Source organism: Sus scrofa, chromosome 14 (assembly GCF_054392235.1).
Source record: "Sus scrofa isolate SSC_HxYL_T2T_F1_AM1 chromosome 14, Sscrofa_HxYL_maternal_Yorkshire_Landrace_v2.0, whole genome shotgun sequence".
NCBI lineage: Eukaryota > Metazoa > Chordata > Mammalia > Artiodactyla > Suidae > Sus > Sus scrofa.
In genome coordinates this window covers 32,233,803-32,254,270 of record NC_139396.1, presented here as the reverse complement: position 1 = coordinate 32,254,270, position 20,468 = coordinate 32,233,803, and the positions used below count along the sequence as shown (strand labels likewise).

At 47.8% G+C, this 20,468-nt stretch overlaps 1 protein-coding gene across 6 annotated transcripts; it reads left to right on the top strand.

The window, feature by feature from the left end:
• The first annotated feature begins 54 nt into the window (after positions 1-54).
• Positions 55-20,180, top strand: TRIM35 (tripartite motif containing 35). 6 transcript variants are annotated; one of them, XM_084997763.1, is made up of 7 exons: positions 5,810-6,022; positions 6,340-6,442; positions 9,123-9,218; positions 12,204-12,434; positions 15,033-15,055; positions 15,864-15,982; positions 17,368-20,180. In XM_084997763.1, the coding sequence occupies exons 3-7, from the start codon at positions 9,138-9,140 to the stop codon at positions 17,943-17,945; spliced, it is 1,032 nt and encodes a 343-aa protein (XP_084853889.1). In that variant the 5' UTR covers positions 5,810-6,022; positions 6,340-6,442; positions 9,123-9,137; the 3' UTR covers positions 17,946-20,180. The 6 variants fall into 6 exon arrangements, 5 of the variants coding, with proteins under 5 accessions (XP_001928415.3, XP_084853891.1, XP_084853889.1 ...); XR_014828422.1 differs by lacking the exons at positions 5,810-6,022; positions 6,340-6,442 and adding an exon at positions 55-563 and having other exon boundaries at positions 15,797-15,982; XM_001928380.6 differs by lacking the exons at positions 5,810-6,022; positions 6,340-6,442 and adding an exon at positions 55-563.
• Positions 20,181-20,468: the final 288 nt, after the last annotated feature.

Genomic DNA, 20,468 nt, shown 5'->3' with positions numbered 1-20,468 from the left:
GCTGCTGTCGCTCAGTGCTCCCGAGCGGAAGGGGCTGTGTGCCCCTCTCCGCAAGGTCCCGGGAGCCGCGAGGCCGGTGGGAGGGGCGTGAGTGAAAGTTGCCGGCGTTGGAGCCCGCAGACCCGGCAATGGAGCCGGGCCCGGCCGCGTCCCCCGGGCCTTCCCGTTCCTTCAAGGAGGAGCTGCTCTGCGCCGTCTGCTACGACCCGTTTCGCGACGCCGTGACTCTGCGCTGCGGCCATAACTTCTGCCGCGGGTGCGTGACCCGCTGCTGGGAGGTGCAGGTGGCGCCCACTTGCCCGGTGTGCAAGGACCGCGCGGCTCCCTCCGACCTGCGCCCCAACCACACCCTCAACAACCTGGTGGAGAAGCTGCTGCGCGAGGAGGCCGAGGGCGCGCGTTGGACCGGCCACCGCTCCCCGCGCCTCTGCCGCCTGCACCGCGGCCAGTTCAGCCTCTTCTGCCTCGACGACAAGGAGTTGCTCTGCTGCTCGTGCCAGGCCGATCCCCGGCACCAGGGACATCGGGTGCAGCCGGTGAAGGACACTGCCCACGACTTCCGGGTAAGCGAGGTCGCGTGAGGGAGGTGGCTGAGGGCGCACGTGGACTGGAACCCAGCACCCTGACTCTGCTACCCTTGCACTCCCGCCTGCCAGAGCGGTGTGTGCTCGGTCCTGCCCCTCTTACTGCTAGCTTGCTGGTGCCTTCTCGGGACCCCCACTCCCTGACGCTGATAACCTACAGAGGCTGCCTTCTTCATTAAGGCCCGCTCTTGGGTACCTAAGAGGGGAGGGGAGAGAATGTCAACAGGAAATGTGAGAATTGGGGTTACAATAGGAAGCTCTCAAGACAGCCCCGCCCACCTCTGAAGGGCTGGGACCACGCTGCCCCCTTTCTACCCGCTGGGTGTAGCCCACGCCCCTGAAGAAGCATAGGTGTGGGTAAGCCCAGCAACCCTGAAACTTGGCACAGTCTGGGTAAAGGCACAGGACCACAAGACCTGGCCAGGGATGTGGAGTCTTTAGATCTCCCCACATCGGTCACCTCCTTCTGGAGGTGGCCCCATGTGTTGTGTAGCTGTGGGGAGGCCTCTGGGCCCAGGCCAGCTGGACTGTTCTGAATCACTCTAGGCATCTCTGATGAGTAGAGTTTAAGTGGCTATAAATAAAGAAGCACTTAACAGGGCAAGAGTAACATGAAGGAAAAGTGATCAGGAAATAAGGATTCGCTAGCTCAGTTTTCAGATCTTTTGACCTTAGCTGGCCCATAGCAAATATTTTTTCCGTTATGACCCAGAACAGCCATGTGAATGTATGATGCTCTGTATCAGTTGTAACAAAAGTTCTGTGAAAATGTCTGTTGTGCTTAGACACTTGGTGTCGTTTTATTTTAAAAATTGCGCATGGGAGTTCCTGTTGTGTCTCAGCGGTTAAGGAACCCTAGTAGCATCTATGAGGACTTGGGTTTGATCCCTGGCCTCGCTCAGTGGGTTAAGGATCCAGCGTTACTGTGAACTGTGGTGCAGGTTGCAGGCACTGCTCTGATCTGTGTTGCTGTGGTTGTGGCTTAGACTGGCGGCTACAGCTCCAATTGGACCCCTAGCCTAGGAATCTCCAGATGCTGCGGATGTGGCCCTAAATAAATAAATAAATAAATAAATAAATAAATAAATAAAACCTGCACAGAGTGTGAAACACTAATTTATTTCATCACCTGCTAATACATAGGCTAGACCCATAGTTTGGAGAACACTGGTTAGCTGGTAAGAAGGTGAGTATATTCCAAAGGGGGCACTGCAAGGACTCTGAGTGCCTGGTCTCCAGCCACTGTTTTACTCTGTTTTCATGTCTTTCTTAAGAAATGTCCAAAGTTGACAGTTGATATATATTTTGACAGAGTTCAAGTGGAGGGGAAGGTCAGCACCATGCTCCTTTGAACACCACAGTAGCTCAGCAGTAGGATAAGCCTGTAACTGCTGTCCCCTTATTTGTTTAACAGTGGTCCTCAGCAGTGCTTTTTCTCATTTCCCCTGGCAGGAGCGCCAGGTCCTGATTTGGGACAGCTGAAGTAAGTGCTGGGCATTCTGGGGGCTGGGGTCAAGGTAGGGGTCACCATGGATCAAGTTATGACAAAGCACTGTGGGGCTGGCAGAGGTTTAGATCAGGAAGAGGGGTAGGGGTCAAGGCCAAGAGCACTAAGGCAGGACCCTCAGGTCTGGGCTAAGCCGCGGGATTCAAGGTCAGTGAACCTAGTGCCAGGCAGACGGTCTAATGACTCTTTCTGTTTATTCAGCAGATGCCTTGTACTGCTGGGCCCTGGGGATACTTCAGGACACCAGCTAGGCAGTCATTCATACCTCAAGGAGCTTCAAGCAGAAACCTGAGGGATGAGGAGGTGTTAGCAGTTCTGGATGGTTGGTGGGGGTTGGGGGAATGATGTGGGGAGGCTGAGAGGTGAGAAGGAGCTGAAGGGGCTTCCCTCACATGCTGTGGGGACCCCCCCAAAAGCTTTTCCACAGGGGTTTTGTGATGTGCTTTAGAAAGATGACTTTTGCAACCATATAAGGAAACTGGCAAAAATAATAATCATGCCAGCCAGCACTTTTTGAGCACTTACTATGTACCAGTTGCTCTGAGGTGTTTGTCAATAAATTTAATCTTCACAGAACTCCTAGGAGGTTGTATATTAGTTTCTTATTGCTGTTATAATAAATTTCCACATAAGCCATTTAGTGGTTTAACACAGCACAGATTTATTATCTTCCAGTTCTGGAGTTCAGAAGTCCAAACAGCAAGGTGTTGGCAGGGCTCCCTGCCTTTCAAGGCTAAGAGAGAAGTTATTTCATTGCCTTGTCCAGCTTTCGAAGGCCCCTTCCTGCATCTCGAAAGGACATTATTCCAACTTCTTCTGTTGTCATGTCGTCTAACTCTGCTGCCTTCCTCTTATAAGGACCCTTGGATATTTTCCTTATCTTAAAATCCGTGTTTTAATCACTTCGCCAAAGTCCCATTTGCCATATGCAGTCTCATGTTCCCAGGTTCTAGGGGTTAGGACGTGGAGATCTTTGGAGGGGGCTGTTACTCAGGTGTGTACTGTTCTCTCCGTTTCACAGACAATGACACCTAGTCTCTGAGAGCTTAAGCAACTTGCCCAAAGTCAGAGCAGTTACTGTAGACCTCACATGGGTTCTTGTTCCGCTCTTACTCTGGTCACAGACTTTGGTTTTTTTGTTTTTTTATTTTTTTAATTTTATTGGACTGTTGTTGACTTACAGTGTTGTGTTAGTTCCAGGTGTACGTACAGTGAAGTGAATCAGTTACACATACATACATATATTCATTCTTTTCCAGATTCTTTTCCCATATATGTTATTACAGAGTATTGAGTAGAGTTCCTTGTGCTATACAGTAGTTCCTTGTTAATTATCAGTTTCGTGTGTAGTAGTGTGAATATGTTACTCAACCCCTAATTCATACCCCCCTGCCATTTTCCCCCTTGGTAACCATAAGTTTGATTTTGAAATCTTTACTCTGTTTCTGTTTTGTAAGTTCTTTTGTATCATTTTTTAAATTAGATTCCACGTATAAGTGATATCACATGATATTTATCTTTGTCTGACTTACTTCACTCAGTATGATAATCTCCAGGTCCATCCATGTTGCTGCAAATGGCCTTATTTTGCTCTTTTTTATGATTGAGTAGTATTCCATTGTATGCATGTAACACGTCCTCTTTATCCATTCCTCTCTTTGTGGACATTTGAAACTTGAACAATGTACTCATTCCTGGTAAAGGAAAAAATATTCCAATAGTGTGACTTAAATTATGTTACCATCTTCCTTACACATAAACACAAAACTAGTGTTTGTTTGTTTCTTTCTTTCTTTCTTGGCTGCACCCTTGGCATGTGGATGTTCCTGGGCCAGGGACTGAATCTGAGCCACAACTGTGACCTGTACCACAGCTGTGGTGATGCTGGATCCTTCGCCCTAGGCCAGGGATCGAACCCACATCTCTGAAGCGATGTGAACCACTGTAGTCAGATTCTTGATCCACTGTGCCACAGCAGGAACTCCCACAAAACCAGTGTAAACCCCTTTGGCTTATACCACCTCTAGGCACCAAAACCAAAAGAGGTTTACAGACGACATACAAACAAAACTAAAGTCAGTGCAATTCTAGTTAAAATACTAGTTAGAAGATTTTGTTTTGCTGAAACTACAGCTCTTTTGTGGGGGCTCCGAGGCGTCTCACAATACTTGTGATGCCTCTTCACCTTGTTCCCAGTGATTACTTGATTTACTGGCCAAAATTTCCCTGTTGGAAGACTGTGAAACTTCCCTGTGATATAATTGGTCTTCATTTGGGTTAGATGCATCCTCCACCTGTGAAGTGTATTTCTGTTCTTTCCTCATTCGGCCAAGAAAAAGAAAGTAGTATAGCCTGGTGCCAGAATCTGTCAACAAACTATCTGTGGCTGGCTCTGAAGGTGTAGGCGCCGAAGGCGTGTGTCAGCACTGTTCATCACGTGACTTGGAATGAATTTACCTTAGTATTTTTTTAGGTTGTCATTGAATGAAAACACTAATTTAAAACACTCACGGAAAACTTGCAGATCCCTCCAGTGCGCAGACTCAAGAGCTTCAAGGGGACTGTAAGGAGGTGATTACCTTTCACTGATGAGAAAATGAAAACTTGGCGAAATGCAGTGATGTTTCTCCCTGCCAGTCACAGAGAGTGAAACTGAGTGTATCTAGGATTTGAACTCAGGTTTCCTGACTCTCAGTCCAGCGTTTGGCCTGGTTTCCCTCTTCCAAGCAAACCAGCCCCGAGCGTCCACCAGGCCCAGGGCCCAGAACGTCCAGATCCCTTTCTTCTCCATCCCACTGGACTAACAGAATGTCCATTCTCTGTCCTCCTTCCACCCTCTTCCTGCCCCAGCCCCGGCCTCTTCCCCTTCTGGAGTTACCTTCTTAGAATCAGTCTAGCCAAGCCTAATGGAAATGTCTTCCAGGCACCTCTTAAATCTTCCCCCTTCTAATTCTTTCCCTTTTTTCCTAACTACTCACCTCCGTTCTGGATCTTTCCCTATGATCCAGGCCCTCCCAGGTCCAAGTTGCGCTGGAAGATGTTTATTGCCTGTCTGCAAGGCCTTTGCCCCGGGGCACTGTGGGGTCTTAGGAATACTGCCCATCGAGACTCCTGAGTTACGGAGCCCAGCACTAGGCACCATGGTAGACCCCTGCTTCTTAAGGAGGGCACCAGAGGGAAAGGAAGAAAGGGAGCCTGGCCTGGAGTTGGAGAAGAAAGGCATCTGAGCGTGTCGCAAATGGATTCATGCTGTCCATTTAAGAAACCTGGTAAATAGGAAGTTCCTCTTGTGGTTCAGCAGGTTATGAACCTGACTAGTATCCACGAGGATGCAGGTTCAGTCACTGGCCTTGCTCATTGGGTTAAGGAGCCAGCATTGCCATGAGCTGTGGTGAAATGAAGGCCACAGGCATGGCTCGGATCTGGCGTTGCTAAGACTGTGGTGTAGGCCAACACCTGTAGCTCCAATTAGTCTCCTAGTCTGGGAATTTCCATATGGTGCAGGTTTGGCCCTGTTAAAAGCACAACAAGAACAGCAAAAACAAGAAACCTGAAAAATAAACCAGTAGGGGAGTTTAGTTACTTGGCACTAAGTGGTGATTAATAGTAAGACGAGCCAGCACATACCTGGTGCACTCTTGTAAGCACTGAACGTGGCTTGACTTGTTGGATTGTCACAGCCGCCCTCTGAGCTGGCTGCTGTTCTCTTCCCTCTTAGCCAGGTGAGAAAACTGAGCTGCTGAGAAGTGAAGGAACTTGCTCAAGATCACCTGCTACTGAGTGGAGGAGCTGCGATTTGGACCGGGGTGGCCACGTGCCAGATCTCTTAGCTGCTACTTCAATTGCCAGAAAACAAATGTTTGACATATGTAGGAAAAGGGGACATGCATGAACTGGAAACAGATGCTAGGAATTCCTGGTAATGGGCTAGGTAAGCATGGATAGGGAGAACAGTATTCTCTACTTTATGGTGGAATTTGAGAGACTGTGGGCACTTTCATGCCTCTGAGGTGTGGAGCCAGAGTGCCTAAGAGAGGGAGCTTTTGCCCAAGTTCTCAACAGTGGTCAGTGACCATGATGAGGTACAGATCGGGGCTCCTAGCTCTGGGTACAGGAGGCCACGGGGTGTAGGGGAGAGAATGTAGGCATCCGGTGTATTTTGTTGACCAGCCAAGTATTTAGGTGAGCAACTACTTTGTGCTGAGACCTGGGGATGTGCAGTGGATGCAGTAGGCTCTCCCTTTGCAGAGCAAGTCTTCATCATTCCATCTGCGGTTTCTGGGCTGCTGTGCGAGGTGAGAACACCCTGCTGAAGACCCACCCCCAGGAAGCCTGCAGCCTTTCTGGGAAGGTGAGGCAATGATGTAGTGTGGGAAGCACAGTGCGGAGGTGTCCAAACCCTTCTGGGGAGATCAAGGCAGCTTTCTGGAGGACATGAAGGGAGTGGAGCCAGGCTTTCAAGGCCACATTGGGAGAGTTGGTTGAAGTAGGTGGCAGTCGGTCCAAAGCAGAAGTGTACGTAGGACCGCAGAGGACAGAAAAGCTGATATGGGCTGCCAAGCAGACACAGCTCTCATACTTTGCTAAGTACTAGAAAGGGCACTGTGCGGGTCTTGGGAACTGATATTTACTCTCTTACCTGCACTTTTCCCACTTTCTGTTACATTGTGTAGCACCTGTGTTAATGGATGTTTGGGATAAAATAGTTTTGTAAAATCTTGGGTTATTAACGTGTTGTTGAAATTTCTGCTTAAGGAATCAATGTGTAACTTTAATAAAAAACTGTGTATTCTGTATAATCACATTCTGAATCCTTTAGTGTAAATAAAAACTTCCTGTTTTGTGTGTGTTTATAATTTATCTTGAATGCTATGATTTGAAGCTAAAATCAGAGCTCTCTTGCTGGGCTTGGGGCCTGGGTGACACTCCAGATGTGTCCCGGGCCACTTAGCTCCACCTAGGGCAGTGATGACCCATGTTATTCCTGACCAGGCCTCGCACCAGAGCCTCCATCAGTGGTTCAGCAGCCTCTGCTATTTCAGGCGCTCCTTGCACTCCATGCAGGTCCCTGAAGTATGTTTAGTGTCAGAGTCAGAACATCAGAAGCAAACAGGAAAAGTTTATTGTTTAGATTCATTTGAATTCACCCATTTTACCTGTAGTGTTTTGTTGGTCAAGCACCAAGGGGAAAAAACCACACAAGGGAAGAAAGTGGAATAAGAAGTGAATAGTCTGGGAAAGACAGACAGTATTTTAAAAAAAAAAAAAAGTAAAAAAGAAAAGCATAGTAAATCTAAGAAAAACAGGAAGAAATAGAAAAAAAAAGACATTGAGCAAGCAGGACAAATAGCATGGAAGAGAAGGTAGATTTAAAGCAATGTATTGGTAATTTCATTAAGCACTCCTGTTCGATGGCAAAAGCTGTTCCACTGGATAAGAAAACAATCCAATTCTGAGACACTTAAACATGATGATGTCATTAGATGAAAAAAAAAATTCATGTGGTAAAATTCGGTGTCCTTGAGTGATTGAAAAAAATTGTATAGCAAACTAGGCATAAAATGGATGTCATTAAGCTGATTAATAATATCTACAAAAAACTTATAGCAAATATCAACAAGGTCGTACTGTAAGCACAGGGAACTATATCCAGTCTCCTAGGATAGACCATGATGGAAAAGAAGATAAAAATGGATGTATATATATGTATAAGAGGGTCACTTTGCTGTACAGCAGAAAAATGGTACAACATTATAAATTAAATAGGCTTTAAAAAGAAAATTTAGCACCAAGTAGTTATGCTTCAAGCCACATGGGAAGTCCAGCTATAATGGAAAAAATAAAAATCATTATAAAATAAAGTTTTTAAAAAAGAAAAAGGCTCTGGATAAAAAAGATCAGAATCCAACCCCAAGCTAGCAGTGGTCCCTCTTGGAGTCCCAGGAGATCAGAACAATGCTTAAAGTTTAAAAAACAAAAACTAAACAAGAAGTATTTGAATCTACCGACTAAAGTATTTCACATGATCCAAGCACTGTTAACTAAGGCGGGGATATGTGTATAGTCAGCCCTCAGTATCTGCAGGTTTCATAGATGTGGGTTCAACCAATGGGGGTTCAAAAATATTCTGGAGAAAAAAACTAGGGGGAGTTCCCATCATGGCTCAGCAGAAAGAGATCTAATGTCCATGAGGATGCGGGTTTGATCCCTGGCCTCGCTCAGTGGGTTAAGGATTCCGAGTTGCCATGAGCTGTGGTGTAGGCCAGCAGCTATAGCTTCAATTTGACCCCTGACCTGGGAACTTCCGTATGCCTTGGGTGCAGCCCTAAAAAGCAAAAGAAAAAAATTCCAGAAATTTCCCCAAAAAGCAAAACATGAATTGCCACTCTGGCAACTATTTACATAGCATTTACCTTGTACTTACAACTACCTACATAGCATTTTAAATAAACACTATGGCATTTCACATAAGGGACTTGAGCATCCTTAGATTTCAGTAACTGGGGGCCTGGAACAAATCCAAGGGGCAGCTGTGGTTTAGATCAGGCCCTGTGGGAAGAACTCAATCAACTTGTAATCAGACCTGTTCTTCCATGACCACAGACAGATCAGTGGTTCATAAAGTCAGGGAGCCTGTGAGCTTATTGTCTTTCCATTGGGCCTGCAGCTCAGGTTCACAGCCTAGTATGTACCAGCTTTAGGCCGAGCAGGACGCCCTCTGTGCTGTCCTGTGACCAGCCTGGGAGGGAACAGTCCCTTTACCTCCTTGGCCCTGTCTCCCCATCTGTGTTGGGTACAAACAAAGGGATCAGGTTAAAGGGTGTCTGGTGCCCTTTTTCCATAGGACCTGGGATTCAAAGTCAGGGCTCTGCTCTTCCCCTTGCCTCCCGCCCACGTCGCTTGGATGGACCAGGTTTAGTAAATGTGGTCTAGTGGTACCCACGGTGAAGTGCAGCTCCCGCTGTGAGGCTGTGTGCCATCCCCTCCCTATGCCCTAACTTGCCTCCTCTCCTCCTCATCCCTTACCACAGGCCAAGTGCAGGAACATGGAGCATGCGCTGCTGGAGAAAGCCAAGGCCTTCTGGGCCATGAGGCGCTCCTATGAGGCCATCGTGAAGCACAATCAGGTGAGTGAGTGCTGGGGCTGAGTGGGGAGATGGGGATGCCCAGGGCGGTCAGGGGGCAAGGAAGAGGTGAGGGGGGTGGGGGGACTGGGTCTGGTCTTCTCCAGCCCTGATGGCTGGGCACAGCCATGCCCTGGGATGCTGAATGTGGCTGCGTGGCCTCTTTAGACACCTGTCATAGCCATACCAGTAGCCACAGAGCAGCGTCACCAGCCCCCTGCGCCATGGGCACTGTGATTTCCAACTAATGGCACGTGCCACAGTGCATGCACCACCTGCCTGGGTGTTCAAGCCAGCAATGTTTGTGTTCTCGTTCCCCACCTCCACTGTCTCTAGGATGCATCCTGGCCATTGACACTCCCCTTCCACTGCCACCATCCTGGTCCAGGTCACCACCGTCACTTCTCCCTGACCTCTTACATGGGTGCCATTCTTCCACTTATGTCCTGCAGTTCAGGATCTGTGGAGTGCACTGACCTTGTAGAAAAATGGAGCAGTTGTGTCACTCCTTTGCTTAAAACTGTCCAGTAGTTTCCACTGCATCCACGGTACAGTCCAGGCTCCTCACCGTGGCCTCCAAGGCCCTCATCCAGCTCCTCAGCTTCATCTCCTTCCAAGCTTGGCCTTGCTGGCTGCCTGGCTGGCCTGGTGTGGGATACAGTGGGGATATCCAGGGTATATGACAGCCCTGTCCATCCCGGGAGCTGTGGAATCCTCACGTGGCAGAGTCTAGGATTCCAGCTTGATTAATGCTTTTCCTCTTAATCCAGTCAATCCAGGTGGATGAGAAGTGAAAGTTTGGTGTTTACCTGTTTATTGAGAAGCTGCCACTACTGGTGGTGAGGGTGGCTGGAGTTGACTTTGCACTGGCTGTTTTTTCCTGCCTACTCTGTGATAAGAATCCTCCCAGATTCTACTCTTCTGCCACACGTTATCAGTCTTTTTAGCCTGTTTCAACAATGCCATCCCTCTTTTTTTTTTTTTTGTCTTTTTTGCTTTTTCTGGGGCCGCTCCCGCGGCATGTGGAGGTTCCCAGGCTAGGGGTCCAATTGGAGCTGTAGCCGCCAGCCTATACCACAGCCACAGCAATGCAGGATCCAAGCTGTGTTTGTGACCTACACCACAGCTCATGGCAATGCCGGATCTTTAACCCACTGAGCAAGGCCAGGGATCGAACCTGCAACCTCATGGTTCCTAGTCAGATTTGTTAACCACTGAGCCACAACGGGAACTCCCCATCCCTCTTCATATACATTTCTTTGGATATTCACAAGTATAACATCCATTTGCATTTCTTTTGTGAATGTTCACATTCTTTTTCTTGGAATACTTGTCTTTTAGTGGATTCATGAGAGCACTTTCTATATGAAGAATAATAACAATCTGTCATATATGTTGGTAATATTTTTTCTTTGTTTGTCATTTCTTTAACAATGAGTCATTTTCCCCTTTTTTGGTTATTTTCTCTCTCTCTCTTTTTTTTTTTGGCTGCACCTGTGGCATGCAGAAGATCCCGGGCCAGGGATCAAACCTATGCCCCAGCAGCAGCAACAAGTCACAGGGGTGACAATGCTGGATCCTTAATCCCCTGGGCTACCTATTTTCCCTTTTTTAGTGAATTATTTTGTCATCATATTGTCAGAGCCATAAACACATATTAAATACTCAATCCAAAGATGTGGGTTACTAACCTGCAATGGCTAGAGCCTACAGTTCAAGTTTTTTCCAGTAGCATCATGGAACTGTATATATCTATTTAACTTTACTAGTAGTCTCTTGCCATGCAAAAGTTGCTATTTTTACATGTATCCAATTACCTCATTCTTTCTTTGAGGCTTCTCAATTTCATTGTGGTCAGAAAGGTCTTTCTCATTCCAAGATGAGAAATACTTTTCTGCTTTTTCTTTGAGTACATTTATGATTTTGTTTAAACTGTTACTTTAAATACTAGTTATGATTAGAAGTGTGCTTATTATTAATGACTCAGTTTTAAAACAAATACTTCTGGGAGTTCCCCTCATGGCTCAGTGGTTACCGAACCCAGCTGGTATCCATGAAGACATGGGTTCGATCCCTGGTGTCAGGATCTGGCATTGCCATGAGCTGTGGTGTAGGTCGCAGATGTGGCTCAAATCCTTATTGCTGTGGCTCTGGAGTAGGCCAGTGGCTACAGCTCCAATTGGACCCTTAGCCTAGGAATCACCATATGCTGTGGGTGCAGCCTTAAAAAAAAGTAAGTACCGTAAGTAAATAGATAAATAAATACTTCCTACCATTCTTTTTGGTAAGCTTCTCTGTCAGACAAATTTGAAGTCCCAAGATTGAAAGGCAAATAATTTTGAAGAATCATTGCTATTTGCAACAGTTCCTTTGTGTGAGTCAGAATTTCCCTCACTATTGCAGTCTAAACAAGGTACAGAGTATTGTACATCGAGGATGTTATAGGGCTACAGTTGTCAACTCTAAGCTGTGATTTTGTTTTGTTTTTTTTTAATTTATCAAAACATTCTGATTTATTTTAAATTTAAACTTAGGGAGTTCCCGTTGTGGCTCAGTGGGTTAAGGACCCAGCATAGTGTCCATGAGGATGTGGGTTTGATCCTTGGCCTTGTTCAGTGGATTAAGGGACTGACATTCCTGCCAACTACAGTGTAGGTCGAAGATGCCACTTGGATCCGGTGTTGCCGTGACTGTGGTGTAGGTCCCAGATGTGGCTCAGATCCCACGTTGCTGTGGCTGTGGTATAGACCAGCAGCTACAGCTCCAATTCAGCCACTAGCCTGGGAACTTTCATATGCCACGGGTGCAGCCATAAAAAGGAAAAATAAATGAATTTAAATTTATAAATTCGTGCTGAGAAAGCTGCATCTGTATTTTACCTATTGAGGTCCTACGTGTGATTCCTTTCGCAAATGGAGTTCCTTTAAAACTGGGGAGTCAGTGGGCTGAGTGATGGCTGAGCTTGGCTCCTTCCGCTCTTGGCTGCAGGTGGAGGCTGCCCGGCTGGAAGGGCGGATCCGGCAGGAGTTTGACAAGCTCCGGGAGTTCTTGAGAGTGGAGGAGCAGGCCATCCTGGATGCCATGGCCGAAGAGGCGAGGCAGAAGCAGCTTCTAGCAGAGGAGAAGATGAAGCAGCTCGCAGAAGACATGGAGGCTCTGGCCCACGAGGTCGAGCGGCTGCAGGTGGAGATGAAAGAGGATGACATTTCTTTTCTCATGGTGAGGAGCTCAGCATCTGGATTCAGGGATGGGGACCAGATGTTCAGGGACCATTGGGGAGCCTGAGACCAATGGCCCTGGCCATTCCAGCCTTCCCCTGGCTTCTGGCTCGGGCCCGAGGAGCTCAGCGATGAGGTGCTCGGCTTGTGTCAGGAGGCATAGGAACTTTAAAACAAGACCTGAGGTCCTCTCCATTCCTACCTCTCTTCTCCCCTCTGCCCTCTTCTTCCCTCTTAGGCTTACTCTTTCTCTTTTGGTCTTTTCTCTCTGGACTCCTCCTTAGTACAGTGGAGTACTTTAAAAATACATTTTTATTTAGGACTACTTCTTGATTTATGGAAAAGTTGCAAAGATGGTACAGAGTGCCCCCACCCCTTGACCAAGTTTCTCCCATTGTTAACCCCTTACATTACCAGATTGCCCATCTGTCCAAACTAGAAGATAAACGTTGGTGCCTTGCTATTAACTAAAGCCCAGACTCTGTGTTTTCACCAGGCCTTGTGTTACTGTCTGTTTCTGCTCTTGGATCCAGTCCAGGGTCCCACACTGCAGGTGGTTGTCCTGTCTCTTGGTCCCTTCTGCTCTGTGATAGCTTCTTATTCTTTCCCTGCTCTTCGTGACCTTGGCAGTCTTGGGTACATGTCAGGTACCCACTAGAAAGTACTCTTGGTTAGGCTGGGGTGGTGAAGACTACAAAATGAGATACTTGAAAAATTATGTGATTATTTAAATTGTTTGATTTGAGTATGATGTTTGGTATTCTCTATGGATGACTGTTCTCTTTTTAAAAAAGAACATTGAGTTCATTTTCTTTTCTTCCTTGTATCGATTTCACACGCCCTGCCCCTGCCCCCTTGTCCCCTAGGAGTCACTGGGTCTTTGGGGAGAAGTTTCTGTAACATGGAAGCTAGTTTGGAAATCAGTCAGAATAGTGCAGTATCTTCTTTACTTGGAGAAGAGCTGAACTATCTTGTTTCGAAAGGGGAGTCTTTGGAGAGGGGGTTGGCCTCTATTTAGGCAAGAGACTGCAGCATTTTACCTTCCCACCAGCAGTGTATGCACATTGCAATTTCTCTACATCCTTGGGAACACTGACCTGTTTCTTTTATTATAGCCATTGAATGGGTGTAAAGTGGTGTCTCATTGTGGTTTTAATTTGCAGTTGCTTGCTGGCTAATGATGTTTTAATGTACTTCTTGGCCATTGGTGTGTCCTCTCTGGGGAAATGTACATTTTAAAACTTGGGTTGCTGTTGTTTTTTGTTGTTGTTGAATTATAAGAGTTCTTATATAATTTGGATACTAGACCTTTATCAGATATATGATTTATAAGGATTTTCTCCCATTCTGTGAGTTATCTTTTCATTTTCTGGATGACATCCTTTGACGCACAAAAGTTTTTCATTTTCAGGAAGTCCTATGTTTATCTACATTTTCTTTTGCGGCTTGTGCTTTTGGTATCATATCTAGGAAACCATAGCCAAAGCCAAGGTCCTGAGTTTTATAGTTATCTCTATATTTGATTTACATTAATTAATTTTTGTGTATAGTGAGAGGTAGGAAGTTCAACTTCATTCTTTTGCATGTGGATACCGAGTTGTCCCAGCACCATTTTTTTTTTTAAATTGAAGTATAATTGCTGCACAGTGTTATATGTGACAGGTATACAATATGGTGATTCACAGTTTTTACAGGTTACACTCCATTTATAGCTGTTATAGAATATCGGCTATCTTCCCCACGTTGCACAATATATCCTTGTATCTTATTTTATACCTAATAGTTTGTACCCCTTACTCCTCTACCCCTTTGTTGCCCCTCCCGTATTGCCCCTCCCTGCTGCCCTCAGCGTCCAGCACCACTTGTTGAAGACCATTCCTTTCCTTTTGAATGGTCTTGTCACCCTTTTCAGCAACCAATTGACATTAAGTACAGGCGTTTATTTCCAGACTGTCAGTGAGCATTGATCTGCATGTCTGTCCATATGTTACTACCACACTGTTGTTTTTTTTTTTTTCTTTTAGGGCTGCACCTGCGGCATATGGAGGTTCCCAGGCTAGGGGTCAAATCGGAGCTACAGCTGCCAGTCTATGCCACAGCCACAGCAATGCAGGATCCAAGCTGTATCTGCGACCTACACCACAGCTCATGGCAACGCCAGATCCTTAACCCACTGAGTGAGGCCAGGGATCGAACCTACAACCTCATGGTTCCTAGTCAGATTCATTTCCGCTGCGCCACGATGGGAATTCCCACACTGTCTTGATTACTGTTGCTTTTAATAAGTTTTGAAATCTGAAGTGTGAGACCCCAGCTTGGCCCTTCTTTCCCAAAATTATTTTGGCTATTCTGGGTCCCTTGACTTTCCATATGAATTTTAGGATCAGTTTATCAGTTTTTGCAAAGAAGCTAGCTGGAATTTTAATAGGAGTTTTACTGGATCTGTAGATCAAGTTGGGGAGGTATTACTATCTTAGCAATAGTAAGTCTTCTGATCCATAAACTGGGGTACGTGGCTCCTTTTGACGTCAGAAATGTATATGTTTTCTCTGTGTCTATGTTTGTATCTCTGTTTTTTTTTTTTTTTTTTCTTTCTCAGAAACATAAGAGCCGGAAACGTCGGTAAGTTGCCAAGAGTGGTGCAGGGAAGGGAAGGAGGAGGTAGAACCATGAAGGGTGCAAATTCCAGTGGCTCTAGGGCCAGGCAGGTCATGAGGCCATCTGGGTGCAATGCAGAGGGAGCAGTGGGACCAGCCAGGTGAAGAGCACACTTTTAAGGCACCCACTTCTAGTTTGCGCTGGTGCAGTGTTTTCCTGAGTGTGGAGCATGACCACTGTGTGGGGAGAGCAAGTGCCCTCCTGCATGAGACGTATAGTCCTCTGGGGGGGTCAGCCCAGCATTTAATCTTGTTTCTTTGTGGGTCCCCTCCCTCTGACAGCCTCAGGACATGCTGGCTTGTGTTGATGGTTGGTTCACGGGGCTGAATATGAAAGAGCTGTGTTGCAGTCAGAGCTGTACTAAGATGGAAGAGAGGGTTTTGAGCAGTAGTGAGTTCCCTGTCACTGGAGGTATTTAAGCAAAGGCTAATGACACCTTCAGACTGTGGGGCTAATGGACCCCTAAGGTGCCTTCCAACTTAAATGTCCTATGGGCTGATGTTTAAGCGTGATTTCTGCCCACATGGATGGGAACCATCATGTCTGAGAATCTTCTATTTATATTTATCCCAGTGGGGGCAGGATGGCCCTGAGGACTGAATCCTGAAGGGGTGTGAGCTGCCTGCCCAGTTGGCACCCATCAGAGCCCAGTCCAGGGAGATGCCCAGGGAGTTTAGGCCCTGAGGCAAGGGATCCTGTTTCCAGCTGACCCAGTTAGGCCCAGGATGCTTGGCCCTGGCCCTGCCCACCAGGCCCAACTACCCTTTCCCAGCCTCTTCTGCACGATGGAGCCAGAGCCCGTCCAGCCCGGGATGCTCATCGACGTCTGCAAGTACCTGGACTCCCTGCAGTACCGCGTCTGGAGGAAGATGGTCATGTGTGTCGAATCTGGTGAGCAGAGGCCCGGGCAGCGTCCTGCCCCATCAGCCCTCCTCCTCCCTGTGCTGGTCCCTTCTCCAGGCTTTTTTATTCTGGTCCCTGTGCCCTATTCTCCTCTTACCCCTCTGCCCAAACCCCACCTAGCGGAATGCCTTCCTTTTTTGGGTCCTGACACTTGGCCACCTCTTCAGAAAGAGAAACTGGCTTCCCTTTCTCTTCAGAACCGTATTGTATATGTAATGAAAGAGCTGCTCAGTTCAAGGTCACATCTCTCAAGGTGGTTCCCCCACACGAGTCCCTCTATCCTGTGCTGTTGACTGATGTCTGTGTCCCCTTCCAAATTCATATGCCGAAGCCAATAATTTCTGCGTGATGGAATTTGAATGCAAGGCCTTTGGGAGATGATTAGGGTTAGAACTGGTCATGAGGTTGGGGCCCTATGATGGGATTAGTGCCCTTTTTTAAGAAGAGGCACACAGAGACGGCCTCCTCTGTTCCTCTCCTTCCTCCATGTGAGGACACAGCAAGAAGGTGGCCATCTGAAAACCAAAAAAGAGGCCCTCACCAGAACCTGAACATACTACTGGTCCTCTGATCTCAGACTTCAAGCCTCCAGACCTGTGAGAAATGCATGTCTGTTGTTTAAGCCCCCTGGTCTATGGTACCTTCGTACTAGTAGCCCACACTGAGGCGTGATTTTACAGGGAGAAATGCCAGTGACCCAGGGGCATGCTATGTGCTTTTCTAAGATTCGCAGGTGTCATGTGAGCATCAGGATCCCTGCCTGCATGGGTCTCCTGTGGCTGTCACAGCAAAGGACAGAAGACTGGATGCTTTAAAATAATAGAAACTTATTCTTAGGGTTCTGGAGGCTAGAAGTCCAAAACCATGATGTCAGCAGGGCTCTGCTCCCTCTGAAACCTGTAGGGGAGAGTCCTTCTTTCCTCTTCTGACTTCTGATATTTGCTGACAGATGTTGGCTGACAGCAGCAGCACTTTGCTCTGTGCCTCCAGCATCACAGATAATGGGGCTTCCCCCCCAACCCCCACTCCCAGTCTGTGTCTCTTCTCTTTCCTAAGGATGACAGTCATGTTGGACTTAGGGCCCACTCTACTGCAGTCTGATCTCATCTTAAATAATTACATCTGTAGTGACCTCATTCTCAATTAAGGTCACCGCCTGAGTTACTCGGGGTTAAAACTTCAACACAGCTTTTTCTTGAGGGCACATTTCAACATAAGCAGGCCCCCACCCCACCACCCCTGTCCCTGCCCGGGGCAGCCCCCTCTGTGCATTGAGCCAGGTGAAACATGGTGGGTGGGTTTAGGGGGCCTGGAGGCCTCGCTGGTCCTCAGGTTTGCTGATTTCCTGCACCCTCTTCCCACTCTGCACCCAGTGCCTTTCAGCTTTGATCCCAACACCGCAGCTGGCTGGCTTTCCGTGTCCGATGACCTCACCAGCGTCACCAACCACGACTACCGGGTCCAGGTGGAGAACCCCGAGCGCTTCCCGTCAGCCCCCTGCCTGCTGGGCTCCTGCGTCCTGTCGCAGGGCTCGCACGCCTGGGAGGTGGACCTGGGGACGCTACCCAGCTGGCGCGTGGGGGTGGTGCGGTGGCGCCAGGACGCGGGCTCAGAGGGCCGCTCGCACAGCTGCTACCACGACACGCGCTCGGGCTTCTGGTATGTGTGCCGCACGCGGGGCGTGGACGGCGACCACTGCGTGACCTCAGACCCCGCCACATCACCCTTGGTCCCAGCCATCCCGCGCCGCCTGCGCGTGGAGCTGGAGTGCGAGGAGGGCGAGCTGTCCTTTTACGACGCGGAGCGCCACTGCCACTTGTACACCTTCCACGCCCGCTTTGGGGAGGTGCGGCCCTACTTTTACGTGGGCGGATCACGGGGCGACGGGCCCCCAGAACCCCTGCGCATCTGCCCACTGCGCATCACCGTCAAGGAGGAGCTGGACGGCTGAGGCCCGCCCTGGTCCCCTCTGCTTTCTGACTCTTCCTAAAGCCACACTCGCCTTGGTACCTCTCTGCTACCTGCCTTCTTGCCAGAACCTTCATACTGACCTCTCCTGTTCTTTTTCGTGGCTCCGGGCCCACGTCTCCTGCCTCATTTTTGCTCCCTTCTCTACCCACCTTGGAAAGCCATCCAGGGGACACCTCCCTGGTCAGGCTTTTGTCAGAGTTGTGGCATCCCCTGGATGTGAATTTTCTAATCCACATTCTCAGACTCTGCTAGGGATAATGTTTGCTTATAGAGTGGGTCTGTTTTTAAAATGTTGGTTTTATCATTTTCCTATTGTGGTGAGGCCAGCAGACTCTGGGAGGACTGCTACTGAAAGGAATTTGTTACAGTTCCCAGGAGGGGGTGCCCTGCCATGGAGAGGGGATCCCCTGGGGGGGGGGGACCAGGGTCCTTAGGAGGCGGAGGGGGTGAGGGGAAAGCCTGGGCAGGAGGATTACTGTGGTTTCCATGGGGAGGAGGAGGCCAGGTAGGGCCCAAGTAGGCAGTCAGCAAGTTTGAGTACTTTTGATGGGCTCTGGGGCCACCCCTAGTTGTCTGATCTTGGTCCTAGTCTGATCTTAGGGCAGGGGGAGTGTAGAGCCCTGTGAGAGTCTGATACAGGAGGTGGTTGGGGTATAGCTCTGCGTAAAAGGTTGGAGGCATTTGAAAGATGTGCTTATGGGGGAGTTGTTTGCTGTCTCCAGGAATTTGCCAGCCAGTGAAGTCCCACATGCCAAAGCATCAAGAATACCAAAAAAGAAGAGTTCCCATCATGGCCCAACTAGTATCCATGAGGATGCAGGTTTGATCACTGGCCTTGCTCAGTTGGTTAAGGGTCTGGTGTTGCTGTGAGCTGGGGTGTAGGTTGTAGATGTGGCTTGGAACTGGCGTTGCTGTGGCTGTGGCGTAGGCCAGCAGCTGCAGCTCCAGTTCGACCCCTAGCCTGGGAATCTCCATATGCTGCTGGCACAGCCCTAAAAAAAATAGGCTACAGAAAAGAAGAAAGTATAGTTAATACAGGATCATCACCATGGCTTTGGGCAGGACCCATGGCCTGACTTGTTCATCACTTTACACTCATATTGAATACTGCTCCTCCGGCCTCCCTGAGGCCCTGCAGGGCTGGGGGATTGGGGCAACGCTGCTCACCAGATCAACTCCGATTTATTGATTTACACGTCTTAGACACCTTCCTCTCAAAGGAGGTTCCAAAGCACTTAGAAAAACAATTTAAAGACCGTGGTTTAGACCTGTTCCCTCTCTGGGCCTTAGTTTTCTCATCTGCAGATGAGATTGTAGGCCTGGGAGGTGATAAGCTTCTGTAATCATGTGAAGGACCTTCTTCTGATTCTTCTCACAAAAGTGCAGAAGGGAGGGAAAGAGGGGCCCCTTCAGTTAGGAGAGAAGGATGGGGACCGGGTGGTGGTCCCGGGTGGTGGTCCTGGGAGGTGCCAGGAGGGAGGAGGGAGGGGCTCCAGTGCCCCTTGCTGACCTCAGCCTCCCTCTTGTTCTGTCTGCTGCCTTTTGCGTTTTCATCCTGATTTCTTCTCCCTCTGCCATGCCTGCAGGCTTGTATCTCCACTTTTTCTTCCTCACATATGCCTGCAGAGAGTTTTTAATTATCAACGCTTCTCATCCCTGGAGAGCATTTTCTCAGGAGGAGATATTTTCTCAGAGGAGCCGTGTTCTCATGGGGCATTTTCCTGACTGAGGACTCATAAAACTGTCTCCGTTTGTGTCCCCTGGTTCACAGAAGTGGGCATTGTCAACAGAGATGAGGATTCGTAACTGAAAATTGGTTATAAATGTGATGTGTATGTATGTCCGTGGTGGCCACTGGGAGGCATGTAGGATATGGCATTGAGTGAAGGGGACCTGGTGTGGAGGAGAGGTGAGGATATTGGTGAACAGGTGTGAGCTGAGGCCCTTCTAGAGGCTCAGGGACTCAGCAGAAGCTCAAGGCACTTTGGAGCCAACTTGTCTGAGTTCAGTGTGCACTTTCTACAATAAAGTATTTATCTAGCCCATCAAGTATAATTTCTACTTAATAATCGTGACCTCAAATTATTTTGTTAGTTGTTGTAAACTTTAAAAATGTTTTTCCTTTCCACCTGAGATGTTGGAAGAGGTTTTTTAAACAGAATAATTTGGATAACCTAGACCCCTTTTTACCAAAATAAAAAATATTTAAGCTAAAGCCCACTTTTTCTTTTGACATTTTCTTTTCGGTATTCTCCTAAGCAAAAGTTCATTCACCTTGTAGCAAATATTCAATTATTTTTATTTTTATTATTGGATAATACTACATTTTATTTATCCATTCTTCTGTTGGTGGAAACACTTAGATTGTTTCTATTTTTTGCCAGTATGATCTGCTGGAAACATTTGGATACAGGATTTTGTGTGGGCATATGTTTTTTGTTCTAATGAGAATGTATCTAGGTATAGGTTTGCTGGATCACACAGGAACACTTTTTAACCTTCA

Coding starts and splice junctions, on each gene's coding strand:
- TRIM35 (XM_001928380.6), top strand. CDS start 129: ATGGAGCCGGGCCCGGCCGCGTCCCCCGGGCCTTCCCGTTCCTTCAAG. Junction 12,435..15,032: donor ATGACATTTCTTTTCTCATG/GTGAGGAGCTCA, acceptor TTTCTTTCTCAG/AAACATAAGAGCCGGAAACG. Junction 15,056..15,863: donor CATAAGAGCCGGAAACGTCG/GTAAGTTGCCAA, acceptor ACCCTTTCCCAG/CCTCTTCTGCACGATGGAGC.